Here is a 24,663-nt window from a genome sequence, read left to right as displayed (position 1 = left end):
CAAATCTCCCAGACATCCATATTTTCGACAAATACCCACCCCCTCCCCCACCCAATTAAGCAAACAAAAATCATTTTTTTTATATTTATTATCGCCAATTCTTCAAATTCCTGTTAAATTATAAGTAAATAAAAGGTGATGCTTTAGATTTTAATTAAGCGGGTTATGCAATTTGCAATCATTTGAATCCCATGCCGACTCTCAAAAAAATCCACACAGGGTTCACATTGTTGTGCTCCATCAAATAAACATACTTTGTTTTTTTGTGAGTCGGCTCAGGCGTATAACGGTTCCATTATTTGCATTTTATTCTTTGGGCACATTGTGAAGATTCGTATAACGGTTCCACACACTTTTTATTGTACTGGCATTTTGTGTGTTTCAATATTCATTCATTTAGCAAATATATTTTCAAAAACTGCGTAGAACGCTATTGTGCTCTCGGTGCCATTTGATTTATTCGTTTTACGCAATTCAAAAATATTGATTCTTTCGTTTCTGTTTCGGTTAACATTTCAAAATTGCCCTTTTGACGCGTTCTCCGAAACACAAACTAATTTTAAAAGGCGAATGCGTGTCAAAAGCGAGTTTAATCTGATGCCGTGGGATTTTAATGTGTTTTGGGGTTTTATAAAAGCAGAAAGCATGCAAAGCATGTATCCAGGATAAGAATGATGAGTGCCGGATGGATAAGGATTTAAAAAAAATCAGGCGGCAAGTACACACATAAAAAACGACGGGACGAAATGGGTTCCAATGGGGGCACAACTGGGGAGATGTTAGTTTGGACAGATCAAGGATCTTAAAAAAAGGAAGAGGATTGGATCTCGAACAGACAAAAACAAACAGAATCACATAGAGGGTGGACCTAGAAATATGTTTAGAACGGTTAGTATTCTCTTCTCTTGTATTTGGCGGAGCTTCTTGGCTGTGGCCTCTAGTGGGAAGGACTGGGTTTCGTTGGCTCTATTTACATCTGCTTGCATATAAAATTCAAGGGAAAGCACAAGTTTTAATTGGATACCCTTAACTGCAGGACATTTGCATAAAACGGTTAATTAACCAGGAAAATTAAATAATCTCAACGTTTTAGTTCAAGCAGGTTAGCAATGTGATGAAGTTGAATGTTAATGAAAGCACAAGATCAAGAATCAGCTAAAGGATGTTAAATGAAATCTTTGAAAAAACTGGAAATCGCCTTTCACACCGACTATCAAATTAAAATTAATTGAAAACTATAGCTCGGCGAGGCTCCAATTTTCTCGTCTCTGCTCAAAACTCATCTGAAAAAACACAACACAGAAATATGTTAATAAGGATGGCCAATACGACAGTAGCTTTTGCTTTAAGCCCTGGAGGAAACGCTTTGTTGGTGCCAAGCAGGAGAAGTATTTAAAGTTGTTACCAAGCTTTATCCTAAGTTTAGGACAACGTGTTCAGTAATTTGCAAATCAATTGCAGGTCAAACGATTGACCAGCATTTAATTTTCTTTTTCATCGCTCTATTTTTTTGGCTCACGAAGCGCTCGTTTTTATCGAGCGTTTTATGAGCAATCTTTATATTTTATTTTAGTTCCACAACTTTTGATCAGCTTGTATAACAATTTATTGCTCTTTTTGGGTTTTTTTTTAGACAGGCTTTGCCTTGCCTGTCTTCTCTAGTTGGCACCAAAGCAACGTTGTCCAAGGACTAGAGACAAACACTCACCTCCTGGCAGTTAATCTAAAGGCTTTTTCAGCTAAAAAGCTGGTTAAATGGCTGCAAGTAATGTTCTGGTTATTAGAAACACAAAACAAAAAACTAAAGCAACAAAAATTGCAACGTTAAGGCGATTTCTAGGCACTGCGTCAGTGGATTGCCAATGGAAGGTTAATCTAGGCTGATTCTTGATTTGTTCGAGATGAGTTTGTGTTGCGTACAAGCCTGAGTTTCCAACGTTTCTGTGTTTTATAAGGTGTATTATTTAGCGGTCCCTTAGTCGGTGGGAGTCCGTGAAGACTTTTTGCTTACTTTTAGAACCTATGCAGTGGCAGTTTCTTCTGGGCGTAGCTTCTTGGCTTTAATATTATAGTAAGGCGGCGGCATGGCGTCTGACTTGAGTTCCCTAAACCCAATTTCCAGTTCGTAGTTCCCCTAACTTTGATGAGTTCCCTTGGCCAGTGACAGCAACTGAGGCTTATTCATTGAAATTTGGGGCTAACTACCGCTTGAATATCGCTTTGCTCCGACCAGAAATGGGATTTCGATGGACTGTGAGGTGAACGTTACGATGACACTCTTGGGACTTTCAAAAGAGCTCAAAGCTCTCGCCTTTATATCGTTACGGGGGTTATATCTGATAAGACAGTATTTGACTGATTTATGGCGACTCAACGCTCCTGGCCGGCTGATTCCAACGGGTGCGGAAACCTTCCTCGAACGCGGCGGTGTCCGTGAGTGCGGTCTGTGCCTGCTTGCTCGCCGAGGGACGTCCCTGGGTTATAGGTGAGCACATCTTTCGATGCGCTCCTTAGTGTTTATGGGGATTGTATTGCTTCACCGCTCTCTTTCGGGCCTTGCAGTCCACCCTATGGCCGTCTCGCTTGTCCGCTTGCGATGCAAACGCCTAGCCGGCGCGAGAAAGATGGAGAGAGGGAGCCGTCTCCCCTTGTCTACAGTATTGCCGTCTCTCTCGCATTCGCGTGCCGCCATATGCGCCCGATAGAGGTATGCGTACGCGTCTTCTCGAAACGCACATGACGCCAAGCGAATGCTCTGGATTCTCGGGGGCTTTCTCGTTCCGGTCAGACTTTTCCACCGCAAGCGTTTTCAGATTCTTCTCGTTTCGGTAGAGTGGTTCTTCTCATCCGATTCTGGGCCATAGGGAAGCAGGAGGTAAGACTGCAAGGTTGCGTTTACGGGGCTCGTCCGCTGCGCTCGCCGCAGCTCAAGTTGCACCACATGCACCACTGACGCTCTCCAAGGAGTCCGCGTCTCCGCGAGAAGACGCCACCCGAAAGAATTGCAGCTCAGGAGGAGAATCTCTCGGTTGTTGATGGTTTTTGGTCGTTATGGCGAAATGACTTGATGTGGCGAAGCTGGACGAGAAGTTGTGTAACTGGTCACGGATTCTGAGGGTTTCTAAATGGGGCTGAGGGCCCTGAAGATGTCGCTGCCCAACGGAACACATCTCGTCCTGTAACGTAGCGTCTTGCTGCAGGGTACACTCTCTAAGCTAATTTCACCTCTAAAAAATAACCACTTTAAAAAAATTAAAAAAAAGTACACTTTGAACTCTTTTAGGAAGAGTTTCTTACGAGAAGTTTTCACTAGGCCATGCCGCCGACGACTGATATTCGATTTAACGAGGACGGCGAAAATGTAACCTCGGTTTTCACAGTTTCTGGGCCTTTTGCCTACCTGAGATCCAGTCCTACCCCTATAATCCGTCTGGGCTCGGTTCCCAGGGGTTCTATTGTTCGGTCTCCTCAAGGCCGAAGGTCTGGCTCGGGAATGCAGCAGCTGCAGGCCCCTTTTCCGCATATGTGTATCTGCATTTCCACACTAAATGGCTTCTTTTCGCCTCGTTCTTTGGAATTTTCCGCAGCGCTGGCAATGCCGTTCTATGAGTTTTCATTTAATGCACACGCCGCTTCGAATGAATGAAATGTCCCAAATTAGGTGCAGTTCTATAGATCACTTTAGATGGAGTCTTATTTCTGATAGATAGAGTCTTGATTTGAACAACTAGCTAGCTGGTTTTTGGTTTCTTCTAATTTTTTTACTTCAAATAATTTTTTTAACGGAGAGGCCCTGTTTCTACAACTTTTCTTCGGCGACTACGCAGTATCATTGAATTCTTGTCGGCGAAAAAACGAGTGCCATTGGGGCTGCCACTTGTTAAAAGCCGAAGGCAATAAACCCCCTTTCAAACTACGCCCCGTTCAATATCAGCACGCTTTTCACGACTAAAGCAGTCGTATTAGAAATAACTGAAATTGTTCGAAGCTTGGCTTGCCAACATGACCATCAATTATTTTAAAAAACCGAGTTTCACTAATCACTTTTCATTATGCTGGTTTTTTAATTTTTAACAACGTAGGTAAATGTTCTCAAAGATACGTGCTTGGCACTACAGACGCCCACCACTGTATCTTTTCTCGGCGGCCTGGCAACACCGTTTCTGTTAACCCTAAATAACAGGGGCTGTTTAACATAAGAATAAAATGTTACTCACAATTCAAATTACTACTTTTCCGATTGTGCATTAACTACTCTTTTTCCTCTCAAACCGTCTTAGAAAATCCATTAAACGCGATTCAAAACATAAACGCCATCTACAATAAAACGTATAAAATGTATTTACAAGACAATCGGGTAAAAAAATGCATATACAGAATACTCGTCGTTCAACGAACGGATTACAGCCGACTAAACGAATAAATGCGAACGAATAAAATAAATACAAGAGTTAACTATAACTAAATGCGATTGCGATGATGAGGGGATGTGGGATTCGATATTTGAGATTTAAGTACGAGCCCTTAGGCCTCCGAGAAATCGTTGTCGTAGGCGTGATTGCGATAGGCCCCGTGGCCCGGCTCCTCCAGTCCCGCGGTTCTCCGCTGGGGAGCCTCCACCGGCCGGGGCTTCGACTGCACCACATCCTCGATGGCGTCGTCGTCCTCGTCCTCGTCGCGGTCCTCGGCCTGATCCTTGTACTGGTAGCTGCGGGTCAGCCACATGAAGATGAGCATGTCCACCAGCATGAGCGTGGCGAACAGGCTGAACTCGCCGGACTGCGAGGTGGTGAGCCTGAACTCGGCGATCACCACCACAATGAAATTGCCAATGGCCACCGCGAGCAGCCAGCAGGCCTGCAGGACGCTCTTCATGCTGGGCGGCGACTGCGAGTAGGAGAACTCCAGGCCGGTCACCGAGAACATCACCTCCGCGGCGGTCATCATGACGATCTGGGGCAGCTGCCACAGAATGGACACGGCACTGGGGCTCACCACCTCGAGCAGGTTGTACTGGTAGCCGTCGAGGGCGTTCCCCGCCACCAGCAGGCTGTAGAGAGCGCCGCCCCTGGCCTCGAAGTCGGCCACCTTCTTGCCGTTGATGTCCACCTCGAAGGAGCCGGCTGGGATCCTGTGCAGCTGCGACACATTCCGGCTGTCCAGGGAGAGCGGTGCCGCCTGGCTGCCAGCTGCCGATCGGCTGGTCAGCCGAACGGGGCCCTCGCCCTCCGGCGTATTCAGCAAGGCCCGCACCAGCGTGGGCCCACTGTCGCTCGGCGCCATCTGCAGTCCGTCGGCGAACTCGAGCAGCTTCTCCTGCGCCAGAAAGTAGCCCACGGACCGGCCCGGCTGCAGGCGCAGCTTGCCTTCGACGGCGGGACACACTCCCGAAACGGGTTGGGCCCTGAACGCGTACTCCTTGGCCGTGGGCACGGAAACCGAGAGGTCAGTCCACATCTTGAGCGGCTCAAGGAAGCCCGTCTTCTCAGCCACCTCGCTGGAGAACTCGTAGCGGCAGGGCATGCCGTTGTATATCCGCAGATGGGCCATTTCCGGCTCCGTGGGCAGGGCTTGGTAGGCGGCCTGCTCCATTTTCATCTCGAGCGCGGCGGAGAAGAAGAATCCCAGGGCGGCCAACAGGAGGCCGATGGCCAGCTTCTGCAGGGGTCGCCGGATGCCCACGCGGCGCAGCAGCGGGTAGACGATGTAGTCGAAGAGCGGCAGGAAGCCGAGGATGAGCAGCGGGTTGATCACCTGCATCTGGTCGGGCTTGATCTGGAGGCCCAGCACCCGGCCGTCCATCCGCGTGGCCTGGAAGGTCCAGCGCGATCCCTGCTGGTCGAAGAGGGCCCAGAAGACGGGGAAGGGCAGGAAGAGGCGCAGGATCCGGCCCAGGCACTTGGTCTCCCTGACCATCCGGGCGCCCACCGTCGGCTTGGCGTAGTCCAGGAAGCTCTCCGCCGGCTCCGAGTGCCTGCGCTTCTGCCATCCCTTGAACGCGTCCGCGATGCAGCGCGACACTCCGAATATCATGTTGCCGGCGGGCGGCTGGCATCTGTACAGCCTCCTGCCGGCCATGAAGATCACCACCGAGATGACCATCAGGACGGCCGGCACTCCGAAGGCCAGCGAGAAGCAGTCCTGGTCGCCGAAGCAGTGCACATCGGCCCGCAGGATCGGGGTGCACGTGGTCGAGATCAGGGATCCGGCGTTGATGGCGAAGTAGAACAGCGAGAAGAACTTGGCCAGCTGGAGACTCTGGGCGGGCAGTGTGAACTGATCGCCGCCGAAGGCCGCGACACAGGGCTTTATCCCGCCGGTTCCGATCGCAATCAGCAGGAGTCCCACAACGGTCACCGCTCTAAGGATACGATGTGTTAAAATACAAATACTCTTCAGTACTTATTAGAATAGAGTTAGTTACTCACTTGGTGGGCATCCCTGGCAGGGGAACGGCTCCGAAGGACACCACCATGGCGCCCAAGCTGTAGACCAGCGACAGGTACAGAATCGTCTTGTACTTCCCCAGCCAGCCATCGGCGACCAGGGCTCCGATCAGCGGGCAGATGTAGACCAGCATGGTGAAGGTGTGGAAGAGCACCGTCGAGGTCTCCTCGTTGTAGCCCAGCTTGTTCGTGAGGTAGAGCACCAGAATGGCTGGACAGCGAATTTAGATTCATTAGAGGGGGGTTTCTGGGAAACTTACTCGTACTTGGAACTTACTGCGCATGCCATAGAAGTTGAAGCGCTCGCAGAACTCATTGCTGATGATGAAGCCCACCGACTTGGGATACGGAATGGGCGCCTAGAAGGGAAGAGAACGGAGTCACTGAGTAATCTCGATCTAATTGCACGCATTTTCTTTATCAGATCCCTATCTCCGTGCCTTTCTTTATCGAATACCGCCCAGAATGTGTCGACTCATTCGCTGACCAGCCAAAAGTGGTACTACGTAAAACAGATTTTTAGTCTTAGGTGCACATTGGGTTCATCGGAAATTCCATCGTTCTTTCAGACGAAGAGCAGTCAAAACTTTCTAGTTAGTGCCACTTATCTTTGTTTCAATACTTGAATTAGTTTCTAGTTTACTTCAATACATTTCGACAAAGGACAGAGTTGTAAATCAAGTCTTTTGTGTGAACTCTTTTAAAGCTTGTAACTCTTAATCTGCTTATAATGGCCCCAAAGTAATAGGCGACAATTCCCTTCTAGAACAACAATAGAACGTATATGAATAGGTTTAAGGGTATTGTTAGGGTATTGTTAAACCTTGTACGTTATTAAATGCTGTGATTTAATGGAATATATTATATGAAAAAATCAACAATGTTTCACTTATCTTTGGGTGTAAGGGAATACTTTACGAGGGGATTTCAAACTTGTATGAGACTTTTGTTCAATCATCATTACTCTGGGGAAACTTTTACAAGACGCTTAATTGATTTAGGGGAAATCTTTGAAACTCTTGGATGAGATCATTTTGAGCTAGAGTATTTGAGGGTGCGGCTAGTGAGATACCCCTTATCTTTCTGGCTTCTCTATACTTATTCTCATGGTAATGCCGCTTTTTGTCGTCACAGCGTCTCGTTTCGTTTTGGCTTTCGATTTTGTTGTGATTCGTGGCGTCTGTTTTGTTTGGCTTGGCTAAAAGTATTTCTATTTTTTTGTTTTGATTTGCAGCGTCTCTTGGCCAAGGTGAGCAACGGAATGCAAACGGGTTTTCTCCGGCCGAAGCTTGCGATCAGTACTCGTATCTCCATCTGTCAGCGGGCAGGTGATCCATTGATGATTGGGAATTCTGCACGCACCACGGCCTAGGTTACCTCGCTCCCCCCTCGTTACTCCCCTGGCTCCGCACTCTCTAGAAGACTCACCGTTGCTGATTTGCAATTCTGCTGGCCAACTGCATCGCCGACAAATGCCATAACAAGCTTTACGTAACGCTCGCCTTAGTAAGACTTTTTGATTTTGGCTCAAACTTCGAATCTGGCCAAGACTTCAATGTACAACTCCACTTTAATTGGACCCCTAGCAGATCTGTAGCTCGACTGCCGGAGACAACGTTCGGTATCCAACTAAGAATTCTCCGGCGCTGGCGCCGAGCTTTAAAAGTTCGATTTGCCACCCGTCTTTCTTCGCGCCCTTTCTTCCGCCCCTCGCCCGCCCCCTTTGGCGGCAGTAACAGTTGTTAAGCGTAGGCAAATAAATTAACAAACAATAGTGGATCGGCGGAGAGTGGAGGGGCTGCGACTGAGGGGGATTGGGGGAGGCTCGGCGAGATTAAAGCTGTGGCTAACAGTCTCGGGCTCGTCTAGACCCAGTCTCCGGGAACTTCGGATAAGAAGTACGAAGGAGGCAAGCACAAAGTTGGGGGTAAATACGTTCGAGAAAAGTGGGTCAATATCAATCTTACCCCTTAGAGCCAGGAGTATATTCTTGAACCGAGAATTACAAGGAATGGTTTTTTAAAATATTTTTAAAAAAAAACTAACGGCGGAAATATTTGCTACTTTTTAACTGAATTATTCATTAAAACCCAACTATTAAACTTATTAATTTCATTTATACTGTGAGTTTCATGCGGCAAATTAGTAATTACCAAATTAGTGTATTAAATATATAATTATGTTTGATGAATAGAGGGTTAACGTTCTGGTTGACAGATGATGAGATTTGTACAATATCAAAAATTAAATTTTTAAATGAATTTTAATAAACGTGAACAAGCCTATTGATTTTTATGCAGAGTAACTGGAGTGCAATATTTTTACTTTATTTTTATTTAGAAAAGACCCTTTAATGGTTGTTAAACCTCTTCGACTCTTGTTTTGATTCTGACATTTGGCAATTAATTAAATCAATTTGCGTGTGATAAAAGGATCTCGATTTGGTTGACACACATTTCTCGATTGTTGGGGGGCGTTCAAGGTCGCCTGCGCTGCGACTGCGATCAATAGCCTTGGTGGGCAGAAAAAATAACGAACAAGAAGCGGAGAAAGAAGAAAGAAGAAAAGTCATTGGAACTTTGTGGGTTCGCAGCTTCATCTTTCGCTTTTGCTTTTTCTTGTTTTCTTTTTTGTTGAGCTTACACTGCAAGCACTCTAGGTACACTAAATTGAGGGCCTTTGTGGACACTGTACTTTCTCAATTGACAACTGAAAGTGATAAGTAGATGTTTTCCGATCTCTTCTCTTCTCTCACCGGAAGAATATTGGATTCGGTCAGTATTATATTTACGAAATTAAAAAAAAATTGTAGTTAAAGGCTTTCCAATATTTTAATTTGTTTATTTTTTACCTGATCTAATGTTGCAAATACCTGTATACTACGGCATCCTTTTTTTCTGTGTACTATCTTATTTCCTTTACAACTGAGTTTTTCTTATTCGCCTGCCTTATTCGGCATTGCGTTTACCGTTCTTTAAGAGCCCTAACCCTCTTTTGCCACTTACCGAATTTTGGGAATCTTCGGGCTTCCCTTTCTGTCCATCTTTACCGTTAGTTATTTCCTTTACCATTTTGGCTTTGGTCACCTTTTAATTACGCGACTTAATGAGAGCACAAATTTGTCCCCGAGTTGCTGGGCACTTTGGAATTTTATCAAAGTACCCCGAAAATCGGAGAAGCAGCGACAGAAACAGAAAACACACGCACACGTTTTGACAAAAGGTTTTTTGCACTGATTGCCAAAAAATAAAAACACAAAAGGTAAAAAGTGTAAAGCACAGGTGGAAGGGGCGACAGGTGGTGGGAAGTTGAGGGCTACGTTAACGCCACAAAACGATCGACGTCGCTGGCCGACGATAAATGATGCTCTGCCCATTTGCAAGCTGCGCTTTTAAGCTTGACTCGCAGTCGCAAGCGGCAGAGGCAGCGCGGTCGAGAAACCAACACAAAAAAAAAAAACAAGAACAAAATCAAATTAAATTTTTAGATAAACAGGTGGTTACGGTGGAGGGGAAGAAAGGGGATGTAAGAGAGCGTGCCAAGCTTTGCTCTTGCTCTAAGCGGTGCTCTCCACACTCAAATAAAATGAAACCTTTGGTTTCGGTTGTATAAAAATTACTTTTTCATTTACATGATTGTTTAACTGAGATATGTATGTAAACCGCAACGGATTCTACTATTCTAAAGAACTCTCTCCAACATGAAATTTATCTGCGACAACATAGGTTTTTTCTTGTGTAGTTCCAAGCCCCCCTCCCGCTCTTTCTTTTCCAGAGATCAATGCAGCTGCAGCGGCGAGTTTATATTTATGGGGGTGTTCCCACCTCCTCCTCTCTTTAGTGAAAAGCTCTTGCCAGTCAAGTTCAATGCTGTTGAAACGACGACGCGACTCTTTCGTTCTGCCTCTGCCGACGCCTCTGCTGCTGCAGTTCAGCACAGTAAGTGGATATGTCACCGATTAGCATTATCACTGCAGCTAGGAGTCCCCTATTGAATGGATAAAGTCCACTGGGTGTGGGAACAGCTGTTTGTGTTCCTCTTATCTTACTGCAAGGTTCTGGTTTGGTTTGCAAGAACTGGTGTATCTTTCAAAACAATATATGATACCCCTTGCCATGTTACAGAAAAGCTGGTTTCAAAATTCTAGTTTTATCTGAGCCGTTGGTTTAACTTTTCCTTGTTTTTACGCAGCTAACAACCTAAACTTACAACTTATTACGAGTCTAACGATTTATGACATTCCATAATCCGCCCAATATTTCACTTGTAATGGCTTAAAAACTGGGTTTTTTTTGGTGAAAAATTACAATCAGCCATTTTTACATTTTTGGTAAGGGGTAGGGTCACGTGATTTTTAATATGGCTAAAATACCGATTTTTGAACCAACAAATTTTAGATACTTTTTACATGAACGATATACATATGTTTAACTTATGTTATGTATGTTTATATTATGTTTTACGCATTGTTAAAACATCTCTATCTCTATATCTACACTCAGATAATTATTTTTTGGGCTTATTTGACGATATCTTGAACAAACCATCTTGTTTGCTTTGTGCATTATGGTTTCTACCTGTCTCCTTTTTCAGGCTAAGCTATCGAGCTGATAGGTCGATCGAAGTTATCTCCTTTCGATCCTATTCCTATTCCTATCTGGCGATCGGACCCCAGCCGTGTGCCAAGTGGCTGTTATCTATGTTTGCTTTCTTTACGGCTTTGAGTAATTTGTGGACTTTCCCAGGCGGCCATAAATCTATCTGGCTGTAAAGATTTACAACCCCTACTAGCAATTGTTTCGCAGAGAGATTACTGAGGTTTTTCATGAGAATATTGGACTGCGGAACGCCGTCTGTGTCATTAAGTTCGGCGCTCCAGGAAGAATGTACAGAGTATATGTCTAAATGGTTTTTAATTCTCTACAAATTTCTTGGGCTTACCTCCTCTTCATCATCCAAATTTTCTAGCTCATAGTGGACATGCTGTGCAGGACTTTGGTTTCTTCGACTGCGTTTACCCCGATGAACTGTAGGAATCGTTGAAGTCACCAAACATTTGTTGAGGTAAAACTCACTTCTGGTGAATTCGGAGCCGGCTATCAGGCGACTCAGATCGGAACTTGAGCTGCAGAGGGAGCTGCTACTGCCGGAATGCTCTGAATTTCGATGCCTGTAATACATGATTGAAGTATTAATAAAATTCTGATTAGTAAGTCAGAGGGGAAAAAGGAAAAGCAAAGAGTGAAGCCTTTGCAAACAAAATAAAAACATATTAAAAAGACAACCACTCAACGAGTTCACGTGAAGCCTTCATATCGGTATGCAAGTGCAATCAATTGGGCAAACAGTTTACCAGCTATCAGCATCGATATGGCAGAAGTGGGCCTTCGACCTGAGGGCTCCACGAGTGGCCTTATCGGAAACCCCTTGAGACACTGCCCCACGAAGTGGATCGATGACGGGGTATCTACCTATCTGAGGCAAGGACACGGCAACATCCTTATCTCGGTGTGGCTTCGTGTTTATGGCCAGGTTACTTAATCGGCACAAAGTGCGATTCGGCAAGCTCGTGAGATTGGGCCATTGATTAATGGTAGGTGGGCTCTAATCGGATGGAGCCTATCGCCTATCAGATTGATAAGGCCAAAGGCTGATCCCCAGGATCAGTCATGGGTTTCTTCACCCAGATTCCCCGCAGATCTGCAATGCCTGGGATGCCTATGGGTATCTGGGTTATCTGGGGGAAAGAGCGCACGACACGCAAGCCACCCGATCGACACACAGACACCGTTTTGATGGCTTTAATTAAGTGTTGCTCAATCGATCCGATCGCATAGCTCGCATTATACAGACTAGACACCATGCAATCTTGAGCGAAATTACAATCGTAAAACCGAACGCAAGAAGCAAAACAAAAAGTTCACTTGTCGCACAGTCAGGGCCCCTCGTTGAGCAATAATGGTTAGCAAAAGCAAAAACAATAACAAAAACAATAACAATAACACTAGCAATAGCAATAACAATAACAATAGCGCTGTCGGCGGCTATCGGGAATCGGCAATCGACTATGGCCAATAGATGTTTATACTTGTTTCTGGGCATGGCTATAATGATAGGCGGTCATAAATACTATTCGCAGCTATCGAACAGCGATTAAGTTCATAAAACAAAAACGCGACAAGTTTGCGAACATGCCGATTAGATGCCAATCAACTGGTGGAGAGCCCAAATGAGCTCTATAAGCTCTATAAGGGTTTCAGAGAAAGTAGGTCGGCAATACCAATCAGGGTGAAGGATCTCCACGTGTCGCAGAATCCCATTTTAATTCAAGGGTTAAAGGGTTTATCCTTTAAAGGGTTATCACATTGAAAATGGGCCTGTAATTCCTATAATTCTTTAAGTCTTTAAAGACATGTCCACCCTTATGATAACCCATTGATACGAACCTATCACTAATCTAGGCAATTGGCATCACACTACTTAACTCATTTCCAATGGCACTCGAAGTGTTATCAACTGAAGGGCTTAATTTAATTTATGGTAACGCAAAAATAATGACAGTCACTTGGGCCTTTAAAGGAGTTATTTACGCAGGGAAAAGTGTAAAAAAGGAAAGTCATTTAGATCGTATTGCCAGTCATGAGTTCTACTTGTTGAATCAAATGTATCAGCTATAATCTTTTGCTATTATTATTTACCCAGAGTGATATAAATCTGTCTTTTTTAACCTCCAAATTTCCAGTTGCACTATCTTCTCTATTTTTTGAAGCACTATCAGCGTGCAGACGTACTAGCTGTCTATCTTCGGAGCGTATAGTATACCAGCCTGCTCTTCGATTCATAACTTATGGCCGTTGGAAGGGGGAAGCTCCCAGCCCACAGATCTGCAAGTAATGCCCAGAGATAAACCATGGGACGTCGCAAAATATTTGGTTAATGACTGGGCGCAATCTGCACTGCCACCGCCCACCGGCTGATGTCAGACGGGGCGTGGCAGGTGCGATAAGCACACAGCCCTAAAAAAAAGCAGTTGGCGAAAGCAATTGTGATGGACGCTGATCTGGAATTGACAGGTGTCGGGGGGAGGGGGGCTATAACTATGGGGGTGGGGAGCTTGTGGCCAGCGGATCATAAATAACCAGCGCGAGAGCGAGCAGAACTTCATTCATTGTGGGTAGGCGAACACCGGGCCGTAAATAATTCCGCTTGCCTGTCGATAACACTGCGATTAGGCTTATCGCCCAGTTTTAACGCTTTTTGTTGTCATCCTCCGACGCTGCCAGCGGCGTCGACTGTGACTGCGACAGAGGCAGCGGCAGCGGCAGAGGCAGAGCACGCGCGCAGTCGCAGCGGGCAGAGCAGAGCTGAGCAGCGCCGTGAAACCGTTAACGGCTTCTTAGCCAAGCTCGTGGCCACTCGACTTCAGTCTGAGGCTGTTGATCGCCGCCGGCGGACTTGGTCGCGCATTACCCGATTCAAAACCGCTCCAAAACCGATCTGTCGATCCGACTACCCAGTTCGATCCGACTCGCGTTCTGTATATTTTTTTGCAGTTGTTAAATGATATAATGTGAGTTCCGAGTGCGCCAACAACGAAGGCAATTACAACGTGTGCTCATAAAACTTCCCCGGAGATTCCGAAAACAGACAATGAAAATCACAAGAACAGTAAACAAGTTGAAATAAATTATAACTTCGAACAAAAAATTGGGTTCAGTAAGAGCTAAGTTCAAAGTTAAATTATAACCATACAAAATTTTAGATATTTTTATTTAAAATTTATAGATTGTAATATTTTTGTAAGTGGTTGCAATTTACAAGAATATTTTATGTGCAATTAATTAATGGTAGTCCAAGTTCTCAGTTTATATCTACTTTCAAAGTAAATAAATTACAACTTAATTGAGATCGTAAATATATATTTCTCATATTGCAAGTGTAGGGCTTATTGAACCCCAAGCGAAGATTATTGATCTTTCTTTTTGTTTCATCTTTTGTTTCTCAATGAAAAAGCTACAGTACTTATTTTTTGCAATTCAAAAAGAAAGCTTGCTTTTATGCAACCCGTCCTACATATTATACATTTATAACGTAACGATTTTAAAATAAACGACATATTTCTCTTCGATTTCAAGTGACGCGTAACGGATGTAAAGCGATTCCAACATGACGGATAAGGAAAATGGTAATGCTAATCACAAAAACCCAAATGCATAATTATAGTTTTTCCAGCGGGTTGGTAATTATACAGACCACTGAACCGAGGTTATAGACCCATATTTTGAAGTAACACTTACTATCTTTTATGGTGGCTTAAACCGGGATTACAGGATTCTGAATCAGATGAGTACATCTGTTATCAGTTAGGAATCATGAGCTCAGGATCTGAGTCATAGCTCCGTTCTAATACAGTTGGCTAAACTGCAGAAATTCCCCTTTTTTCATAGATTGCGCTCGTTCTGAAAGTGAGGAAGCACTTTGTTCAATTTATGGCTGGCCTTTCCTTTCCAGCCCTTCTGCTTTTGCCCCCCGTCTTCAATGTGGGCCGTTGGGTAACGAGTTCGAGCTGTAAAGATTAGCGAAATATCTGGGGACACTTATTGGCATTAGTGACAGAAGGAGGAATGATTCTCAGAACGCTCGGCTCTCGCTCCTCGATTCTCTTGGCAGCGTGTGCAGGCCGCAAATCTAATCGCTCCGATAAGGCACTTCGAGTGGTAGAAAAATATCGACATCGCCCTGCGTTTCAGCCACTTGAGCGACTCCGTCGCAGCCAGGCCCAAATACGGATCCACGGACTTCGTTTTGCCGGTCCCCAAAACAAAAAAAAGAACTCCCAAACTTGGTCAATTGGCACGGACAGACCTTGCCTATATAAAATCTCGCCTTGCCTACTCTATGCCAACATGTATTCTCTGTTTTCTATTTTGTATAATTGTGGGCCTGCATTTCAATGTCAGAGACCCGGTCTCATTTGCATACTCATAGGCAACTTGCCATTGCGGGTGACTTAAACTCTGACTGCGGTTGCGAATGCGAATGCGACTTTTATTTTGTTATTCCCCAAGCGAACGAACAATCGCTGGGAATGCCTGTGCTCAGTGCAAGTGCTGGCAATTAGTGAGTAATTTGCCTGGTATTTGGTGTTTTGAATTTGTTATTCTGCTATTTGCTGGCTGCTCGCTTTCGGGACAGAACTTGGCCAAAATGGATGGATGGGGCGGCGACGATATCGGTAACATAATTGCCACTCCGAACGGAACAAGACAATCAAAGTCTGCGCACTACCGAATACACGGCACTTATCTGCCACTTGCACTGGCTGACAACTTCGGTTGAATAATTCTGTCTTTGCCTCAGTTGGTACCTCGGTTCCTCCATCAGCCAAAAACATTTGTAATTAAAACCGCCTTCTCAGCCAGCTATCATTGCACCGCATCTAATCGCTCGTAAATCAGATGGAGCAGGTGGATAGGCTCTCGGTTTTACCTGCTCTATATGGCGATTACGTTTTCGGGTCGGTGCTAAATTTACGACCGATCCGATGGGCAATCATGAAGCGAACTACATATCTGCAATGTCATTTAGCGCGTTTTATAGCAACACGTACGAATTTGCTGGATACTTTACACAAATTAGAAAATCATGGTATTTATTAATACATTTAAATCGTTGATTTTTATCCCCTATCTATACCCATCTATGGTTTCAAGACATAAGAGATTCGAACCCACTCAATTACCAACTAAAATATTACTTTTAAGCTCTATACTTCCATTTGTCGCATGTCAATTTTCCCTTTAAGTTGTAACAATCGAAGTGCCTATCAATCTGCTTAACCATCAATCTACTTCTTCATCTCCCTAAGAGCTTTTCGAAAAAAGAAATCTTGGGAAAGTGAAACTGAAATTGAGAACACTTTCACAACGCAACTGCACTCGGGCACTCCAGGCTTATCTTATTATTTATAGAAAAAGCCCTCGTATAGTATGTATTTGTTTTGTACTTATGTACCTTGTAAATTCCGGCGTATCAGCGATGCCGATTGTTCGGTCCCCGCCATCAAGCTATCGTATCGAAGAGCACTCCTGTTTGAATCCATCACCCGTGACACTGACATAGATCACCACACTCTATATACTCCTATGTGTACTGTGCAAATGCCGACTGGGCATGAATGAATGAGTGGATCGGATCGAGGGACTGCCAAACTGCCAAACTCACGACTACAAGCGGCCACCGAAGCGGGTCAATGCTGTACACGTCTCGTTTACGCATTTGCCTGGGTTCCCGGCGATAAGGCGCTTTAAGTTAATGGACGTTTGATGTGGAGTGCTGCGCGTGCAATAGCGATGTTTCCGCGCTTTATGGTCCCGTGTGCTTGCTGGCTTCATTGCTGCCTCGAATTGTGGCCATAAACGCTGATAAGGCATCGATGGATTAGCCCCAACCGATTCTGTCATTCTGGCATGGCCAATTCACAAGGCCCGTTGCCTTAGGGACTTTCCCTAACCACCCGACCACTTCCTGAACCAGTTGTCCGAATAAAGATGGCCATGGCCATGACTGCACCTCGATCACCGATCCCCGACTGCAATTACCATTCAGTCCGCATGGACATGACCATTTAAGCCGCGCCAGACATTCAGTCGCAGCATCGCGGGCAATCAGCCTGAGATTTATGGAGTGGAAAGCCTTGCTCTCAGATACTTGGCCGATCCCCGAGAGAGCGCTCCTCTCCTCTTTTCTGGCCGGGCTATCTGGCAGTCTGGCAGTGCCGTAATCCACGTATGTAAACCCGGCCGCTCGACGGCTAATGCTCGATAATTTATGCGGGGGCCAACGGAATTCACACGCCCGCCGATGAAGTAAAGGCCTGGCCAAATATAGAGCAGTCCTTATCTGCGAGGGAGGTGTCAAGCACAAGGCCACATCTCTCGTTCTCGTTCTCGTTTTGGGTTTCGGTTTCGGTCGCGGGTTCGGTTTACCTGTTCTGATGAAATGTCGCTCATCTAGCAGATCAAATAGCAGATCATCCGCGCCTCTTTCCAGGCAGACGAGATGGAACGCCCGGCGGAGCAAGTACCCCTCTTGGGTGGGCCTTTCGCAGTTCGAAACCCTATCGCACTGATTTCTCAACCGGACTCCTTTCTCCTCCGCAGAAATACAGCCCGCGGCTGAACCCGTGGCCGAGCCTGCGCCTTCTCCATCGGCGGAGATCGCTCCTGCGGATTCCTCGCCGAAGCCTTCGGTTGTAGAAGACTCCACCCCGATTGCTGTGCCAGTAGAAGAGCCTACCCCGACTGCTGCGCCCGTAGAAGATGTTACGCCGACGTCTGCGGTCTTCGAGGAAAGCCAACCCGCCGCCGAGAGCAATGGCAAGGCGCTGGTGGAGGACAGGAAGCTGCCCGTCCCCGCGGAACCCCTGAAGAACGGCAAGGAGCCGGAGCAGAATGGCAAGGAGCTGCAGGAGGTCAGCGACTTCAAGAACGTATCCGAGGCCGAGGGCCAGCAGAAGGTAACCACTTCACTCCACTCCATTCGCATCTCGAAACTAATCAGGAAACGTTTTATCTTGATTTAGAAACTTCCCTACCCCAAAGCCGTATTCTTCATCATCAGCAACGAGTTCTGCGAGCGCTTCAACTACTACGGAATGAGAAGTGTGTAGATCTCTGGGTCTCCCTGCACTTTCTGTCCTTCACCCAGTAAACCTATTGTGTCCTTGCAGCTGTTTTGGTCCTGTATCTGAGCCGAGTGCTGGGCTACTCCGACGACACCGCCACCGTGGTCTTCCACATCTTCACCATGTTCGTGTACTTCCTGTGCGTCTTCGGCGCCATCATTTCGGACTCCTGGCTGGGCAAATTCAAGACGATCCTGTACCTGTCAATGGTGTACATATGTGGCTCGGTGCTGCTGACCCTCGGAGCCATCGGACCACTCAACCTGCCCATCGAGACGTTCACGATGCTGGGACTGGCGCTCATCGCCCTCGGATCGGGTGGCATTAAGCCGTGCGTGTCGGCCTTCGGCGGCGATCAGTTCAAGGTGCCGGAGCAGGTTAAGCAGATCACCTCGTTCTTCTCGCTCTTCTACTTCTCGATCAACGCCGGCTCGCTGATCTCGACCACGGTGACCCCGATCCTGCGCGAGGATGTCTCCTGCTTCGACGACATCAACTGCTATCCGCTGGCCTTCGGCGTGCCCGCCATCCTGATGATCATCTCGGTGATCGTCTTTGTTCTGGGCCGATCCCTCTACAAGATGAAGCCGCCGGCGGGCAACATGGTGGTCCTGGTGAGCAGCACCATCTGGACGGCCCTGACGACCAAGTGCAAGGAGAAGAAGACCAATCCGCGGGAGCACTGGCTGGACTACGCCGACGCCAAGTACGACCGCCAGCTGATCGACGACGTGAAGGTCCTGATGCGGGTGCTCTTCCTCTACCTGCCGCTCCCCGTCTTCTGGGCACTGTTCGACCAGCAGGGATCGCGATGGACCTTCCAGGCCACCCGGATGGACGGCGACATGGGCTCGTGGAACATCAAGCCCGACCAGCTCCAGGTGCTCAATCCGCTGCTCATCCTGCTCTTCATCCCGCTCTACGATGTGGCATTCTATCCCGTTCTGCGGCTCGTCGGCATCCGCCGTCCGCTGCAGAAGCTCACCATGGGCGGCATCCTGGCCGGCATCGCCTTCATCATTTCCGGTGTGGTGGAGCTGAACCTGGAGGTGAGTGGTCCTTCGAGGGCATTGGTAACTTCACTCTGAAGTTCGCCCTGCTTCCCAGCTTCCTCCTTGTATATATACTGTAGTGTAGTGTTCCGTGCTCGCTCGTTCCGTACTTCACCTGCACTCTCCACTTCTCCTTCCTTCTCGTTGCACGTCGCTTGCTGTCGCTAGAAAACCTATCCCGACCTGCCCTACAGCCAGAACGTCCAGGTGCGCATCTTCAACCCGGCGAACTGCCCCTACACCTTCACCTCCAACCTGGAGGGTCTGCAAAGCGTGGCGGTGCCCGCGCTGGGTGTGTTCACCAACAAGGAGGTCTACGTGTCCGGCTCCTTTGACCTCCAGTACAGCCTGACCAGCACGGACGCGGCCTGCTCGATAAACGTCGCCGGGGAGAGGCACACGCTGACGGACAAGACGGCCTGGTCGCTGTTCCTCAATCCGCAGAACGTCACCACTCACTACTGGGAGGAGGACTTTGTGGACAAGCCGAGCGAGAGCTACCCGCTGGTCCGGAACGTGGCCAACGTGCCGCAGGGCCTGTCGATCAAGTGGCGCAGTGTCTCCAAGGGCGAGGTGGCCTACGAGGAGTTGGCCAGCCAGACGCTGCTCACCCGCGTGAACTCCGGGGAGTACGATGTCCTGGTGGGCGACAACTCAATCGGAACGTTCGATGTCCACACCGGCGGAGTGTACACGCTCCTGATCGCCACCGACGCCAGCGGGGAGTATGTGCCCGAGTTGCTCGTGCTCACGGAGCCCAACTCGATGAACATCCTCTGGCTGGTGCCGCAGTACGTGGTGATGACCCTCGGCGAGGTGATGTTCTCCGTGACCGGACTGGAGTTCTCCTACGCCCAGGCGCCGCCGAGCATGAAGAGTGTCCTGCAGGCCTGCTGGCTGCTGACGGTGGCCTTCGGCAACGTCATCGTGGTCATCATCGCCGAGGCGGCTCTGTTCGAGTCGCAGGCCAGCGAGTTCTTCCTCTTCGCCGGCCTCATGTTCGCCGACATGCTGCTCTTCATGGTGATGGCCTACTACTACGTGCCCAACGACCCCAACAAGGTCGAGGAGGCGCAGCCCCTGACGGGGGGCGACGCCAAGTCCGAGATCCCGCCGCTCGAGGGTGGGGTCGAGAACAAGGGCAAGGACATCGACGAGTAGGATCCCGGATCCCGGATCCCGGATTGAGGATGTAGGATGCAGGATGTCCTGCTCGCTCGTGCGTTGTGTATTATATGTATTTGTAGATCTGTTTACGTGAATCCTTAGTGGCCTCTGTCCATTCCCAAACTAAGTGTAAGTGAGCTCTGACCGGGCGTTGTTGCAAATGACAAGACATCCGTCTGGTTAATCAAATAAAAGAAAACTACCGATATAACTGCATGTGCGTTCTTACTACGTGCTCCTTCTTGTCGCTCCTAAATGTGTCTTTCTATCTGAACTTTGCTAGCTGTGCTGTAACGCTTGATGGTCTCCTTTGAGGGATTCCAGATGCTAGTTTGGGTATCACTCGAACTTAACAACTTCATGTGGGAGTTCCGACTCTGACTGTTTCTTTCAGAACACCTATCCCCTGATCCCGAGTATTGGCAACACCCAACTGCGGGTCTTCAGCGGAATTCCCGACTGCGAGTACCGCTTCAATACGAATCTCGGAGCCCGTGAGAGCTTCACCCTGAAGGGTCTGGACTACTTCTATTCGGGTAGTGTGGCCACGAGCACCGACGGCTCTTTCCAGTTGACCTACTCCGTCGAAAGTCTGACCGAGGGTAAGTTGTTGCATCAGAATCAAAACTAACATACCAACGGAAGGATGAAGTCGTAGATCGCTTTTAACCAGAATTAAATAACATACTGTATATTGAGCTGGGGTTCTTGAGAGTTAGTTGTTTTTATGATAGCTGTTTCCCATTGTCGAAACCCCTTAGGTTGCACCGTTTTGGAGGGCGGAACGCAGCAGCTGTACGAGGCCACCGCCCACTCGCTGTTCCTGCGACCCTCACACGCCATCGCAAAGTACTGGTACGAGGACGAGGTGCAGAAGTCGAATCGTTCGTGGGCCTTCGTGCGTAACCTGGCCAACCTGCTGGCCACCACCCGAGTGGTTTGGACCGAGGAATCCGGGGACGCGAAGGCGCTGGACCTGCCGGCCCGCAACCACGATCTCTACGAGCTGAATACCGGCGGGTACAGGGTGCAGGTGGCCGACCAGAATCTCACCCAGCTGGAGCTGCGGGCCGGCGGCGTCTATGCCCTGCTAGTGGGCCAGAGCCAGGGGGCCTTCGTGTCGCGACTGATCGAGGTCACCAGCCCCAACTCGATGAGCGTGCTCTGGCTGGTGCCGCAGTACGTGGTGATGACCCTCGGCGAGGTGATGTTCTCCGTGACCGGACTGGGCTTCTCCTACTCCCAGTCGCCGCCGAGCATGAAGAGTGTGTTGCAGGCCTGCTGGCTTCTTACGGTGGCCTTCGGCAACGTAATTGTCGTCATAATTGCCGAGCTCAAGTTCTTCGAGTCGCAGGCCAGCGAGTTCTTCCTGTTCGCCGGCCTGATGTTCTTCGACATGCTGATCTTCATGTTCGTGGCCTACTACTACAAGCCGTACGACGAGGTGGCGGCCCTCACCGAAAGGATCAGGGCTAGGAGGCGCGAAAGGCAGCGGACGTGGCAGGATCTCAACCGATTCAAAAGGGACTAACTATACTAGGGGCTTCTAAAATAACCAATAGTATGTGTATTTACTTAATAAATATTCACACGAAAAAAAGCTAACAAAATGTGTTCATTCAAGTCGGAGGGATTGAAAGTTTCAATAACTTTTATTTTGTAATTTTTATTATATAAATTGAAAAATAAAAATTATTCGATAACTTTTATTTTAAAAATTTAAAATAAAGATTGAATCTATATATCTTTTGATCCGTAGAAGCCAGATCCAATATATATGTATATATATGATCTACACATCAATACCTTTCAGATGGTATATAATAAGTATATATATATTTATATATATATATATGTTTATCCCCTTATGTGCCTATTTAAATTAAATAAATATATTATTTTAATATATATTTATATTAAATATATTATTTTAATATTTGATATTAGTAAAAATTTTTAAGTACACGCTAAAAAAGTTCGATGTATCGCGATACATCGATGTTTTTTTCTGAAAAACATCGAAACATCGATGTAGGTGAACATCGATGTTTTTCCAGCTCTAGTATTAATGTTAAGGTTGTCAAGCTTAATGAGATGCGGACACACTTCAGAAGGAGAAGCCGAACAGAGCGGTCGAAGTCAAGAGTTAAGTTGTGAAAGATGAAGCGTAAAAGAGGAAAATATATATATATATATACTTATTATATACCATCTGAAAGGTATTGATGTGTAGATCATATATATACATATATATTGGATCTGGCTTCTACGGATCAAAAGATCAATCTTTATTTTCAATTTTTAAAATAAAAGTTATCGAATAATTTTTATTTTTCAATTTATATAATAAGAATTACAAAATAAAAGTTATTGCGTAATTTTTATATAAAAATGTATATTTAATAATTATTACCAATTTTTAATTATTAAAATTAATTTTAAGTATTAAAAATCAATTTTTTTACGTAAAAATTAAGAAATAACTTTTATTTTGTAATTTTTTGCTTTTTTAATTATAACCGTTACAGTCCCTGATTGAAACTCAAAGGAGTCTTCAAAACGAAAAGATAGTTTGCTCGCAATTCATTTAAACAAATCTTTTTAAACATTTTTAGGAATATGAATACTTTCAATAAGAAATTGTGTTGTTGAGTTGTGGGGCGGGTCTTCCTTCCTTCTCAATTGTAAATTTAGGGTAGAATAAAAACGCGGGCGAAACTTCGATTGAACGTTATAAAACTTCACTCTTTATTTCACTTGTCGGTTACACTTGTAAATTAGAACTGAACTTAAAGCTACGGGGTGGAAACTTTAAGAGCCGCTAGGAGAGCGGATTGGAGACCCTTAACAGTGCGTATCTGCATGCTCCAGACACGACCCATCCAAATACCGTGCTCTGTGCGACGGGCAGCCCATCACGTACATTTATAATGAAAAAATTTATTTGTGAAATGATATTACAAGAAATATGGGAACTCCCTCAAAAGAGTCTACGCTTAAGACTTCAAACTTTTTTGAGATTGAGTTTTACTGCTCCCCATTCCTTTTTGCAAGGGTTGCAATTTGTGATACTCGATCAGCACTTTTTGCTGAACAAAAAGTGTTAGGTTAAGAAAAAATTTATTTGTGAAAAGAGTCTACGCTTAAGACTTCAAACTTTTTTGAGATTGAGTTTAACTGCTCCCCATTCCTTTTTGCAGGGGTTGCAATTTGTGATACTCGATCAGCACTTTTTGCTGAACAAAAAGTGTTAGTGAAAGAACGTCCGAATAAATACGTCTTTCTTTGTTGAGTTGATATTTCAAACTGATTTTATTTAAGAATATGTTCTACTTAAATAGCTAACATGAGATTTACAACTATTCTTATCTTTAAGGGCGATAGAGGAGATAGCAATTACTCCGATCGTACTTATCCCTGAACATGTGGTGACCACTCGCAGGAGGTCATTTTACAACCTTTTTATCTCGTTGTTTTTAGGTATGCACACATGTGATACATTTGGTGCGGCTACAATTCCGCTACCTAAATATACATTTGTATATATGCGTGTTCATGTTTGAACAGTTAGGTTAGGAAAAAATTTATTTGTGAAATGATATTACAATAAATATGGGAACTCCCTCAAAAGAGTCTACGCTTAAGACTTCAAACTTTTTTGAGATTGAGTTTAACTGCTCCCCATTCCTTTTTGCAGGGGTTGCAATTTGTGATACTCGATCAGCATCTTTTACAAGAAATCGTAGCTCAGCTGCTGTGTAGTCGTCTGCGCCAATATTTTCCATTTTTCTACGAACTTTTACTTTTGAAATAAACTTTTAAAACTCGTAGGCAGAGTTTTAGGTGCGAGAAAAAGAAATTTTCGCACTAATCCCAATTCTGAAATTGTAGTGATACAATCAGGGTCTTGTTTCTTCAGTGGTCGCAGCAAAAGTGATCTTTATTTCATCATCTCTCTTAATGCTTAGCCTATTTGACAATCTCGTATGTGCAAGAGAGAGACGTACATACTTATAGATGGGTTTACATGGTGTTTCTTAAAGGAGTAAGGGGGACAAAAAGGATGACTTAACTTAAGGGATACACAATAATGTTAACTGCTTATCAAGCAGTGCTTAATAATTGGTATATGTACATAGGGATGCTTGCTACAGTTGCAATTTGTGATACTCGATCATTCATTGGGTTGGTAAGCTCCAAGTTGCGAGTTTCCTGGCACTCCGGGTTCTTTGAATATCGCTCATCTGAATCTTGTGAAGTTTGAATTTTTTCTGGTGAGTGGCTGGTTAACTGGGAAAGGCTCCTCCTCAGT

At 46.0% G+C, this 24,663-nt stretch overlaps 2 protein-coding genes across 3 annotated transcripts; one reads left to right on the top strand and one right to left on the bottom strand.

Annotated features, from left to right (window-relative positions):
* Positions 1-4,318: 4,318 nt before the first annotated feature.
* On the bottom strand, positions 4,319-9,819 carry LOC108091320 (peptide transporter family 1-like). The gene is made up of 4 exons (XM_017190455.1): positions 9,452-9,819; positions 6,724-6,805; positions 6,429-6,657; positions 4,319-6,361 (listed from the first exon to the last, which is right to left on the bottom strand). Exons 1-4 carry the CDS (start codon positions 9,515-9,517, stop codon positions 4,525-4,527), a joined length of 2,214 nt encoding a protein of 737 aa, XP_017045944.1. The 5' UTR covers positions 9,518-9,819; the 3' UTR covers positions 4,319-4,524.
* Positions 9,820-13,862: 4,043 nt separating this feature from the next.
* LOC108091319 (peptide transporter family 1) lies at positions 13,863-20,562 on the top strand. 2 transcript variants are annotated; one of them, XM_017190454.2, is made up of 6 exons: positions 13,863-14,016; positions 14,582-14,631; positions 17,609-17,964; positions 18,031-18,109; positions 18,178-19,181; positions 19,353-20,562. In XM_017190454.2, exons 2-6 carry the CDS (start codon positions 14,613-14,615, stop codon positions 20,343-20,345), a joined length of 2,451 nt encoding a protein of 816 aa, XP_017045943.1. In that variant the 5' UTR covers positions 13,863-14,016; positions 14,582-14,612; the 3' UTR covers positions 20,346-20,562. The 2 variants fall into 2 exon arrangements, with proteins under 2 accessions (XP_017045943.1, XP_017045942.1); XM_017190453.1 differs by lacking the exons at positions 13,863-14,016; positions 14,582-14,631 and adding an exon at positions 17,493-17,541.
* Positions 20,563-24,663: the final 4,101 nt, after the last annotated feature.

This window comes from Drosophila ficusphila, unplaced genomic scaffold, assembly GCF_018152265.1.
Source record: "Drosophila ficusphila isolate 14025-0441.05 unplaced genomic scaffold, ASM1815226v1 contig_198, whole genome shotgun sequence".
NCBI lineage: Eukaryota > Metazoa > Arthropoda > Insecta > Diptera > Drosophilidae > Drosophila > Drosophila ficusphila.
The sequence above is the reverse complement of the archived record's forward strand: the minus strand, read 5'-3'. Positions and strand labels throughout refer to the sequence as shown.

What these genes read in the sequence shown, in the direction of transcription:
- LOC108091320 (XM_017190455.1), bottom strand. Translation starts at nt 9,517, where the DNA reads ATGGTAAAGGAAATAACTAACGGTAAAGATGGACAGAAAGGGAAGCCC. An exon ending in CCGAAGATTCCCAAAATTCG is followed by an intron (nt 6,806 to 9,451) that starts GTAAGTGGCAAA and finishes CTTCCCTTCTAG; the next exon opens with GCGCCCATTCCGTATCCCAA. An exon ending in CTGCCAGGGATGCCCACCAA is followed by an intron (nt 6,362 to 6,428) that starts GTGAGTAACTAA and finishes TCGTATCCTTAG; the next exon opens with AGCGGTGACCGTTGTGGGAC.
- LOC108091319 (XM_017190453.1), top strand. Translation starts at nt 17,508, where the DNA reads ATGGAACGCCCGGCGGAGCAAGTACCCCTCTTGG. An exon ending in CAACTACTACGGAATGAGAA is followed by an intron (nt 18,110 to 18,177) that starts GTGTGTAGATCT and finishes GTGTCCTTGCAG; the next exon opens with CTGTTTTGGTCCTGTATCTG. An exon ending in TGGTGGAGCTGAACCTGGAG is followed by an intron (nt 19,182 to 19,352) that starts GTGAGTGGTCCT and finishes TGCTGTCGCTAG; the next exon opens with AAAACCTATCCCGACCTGCC.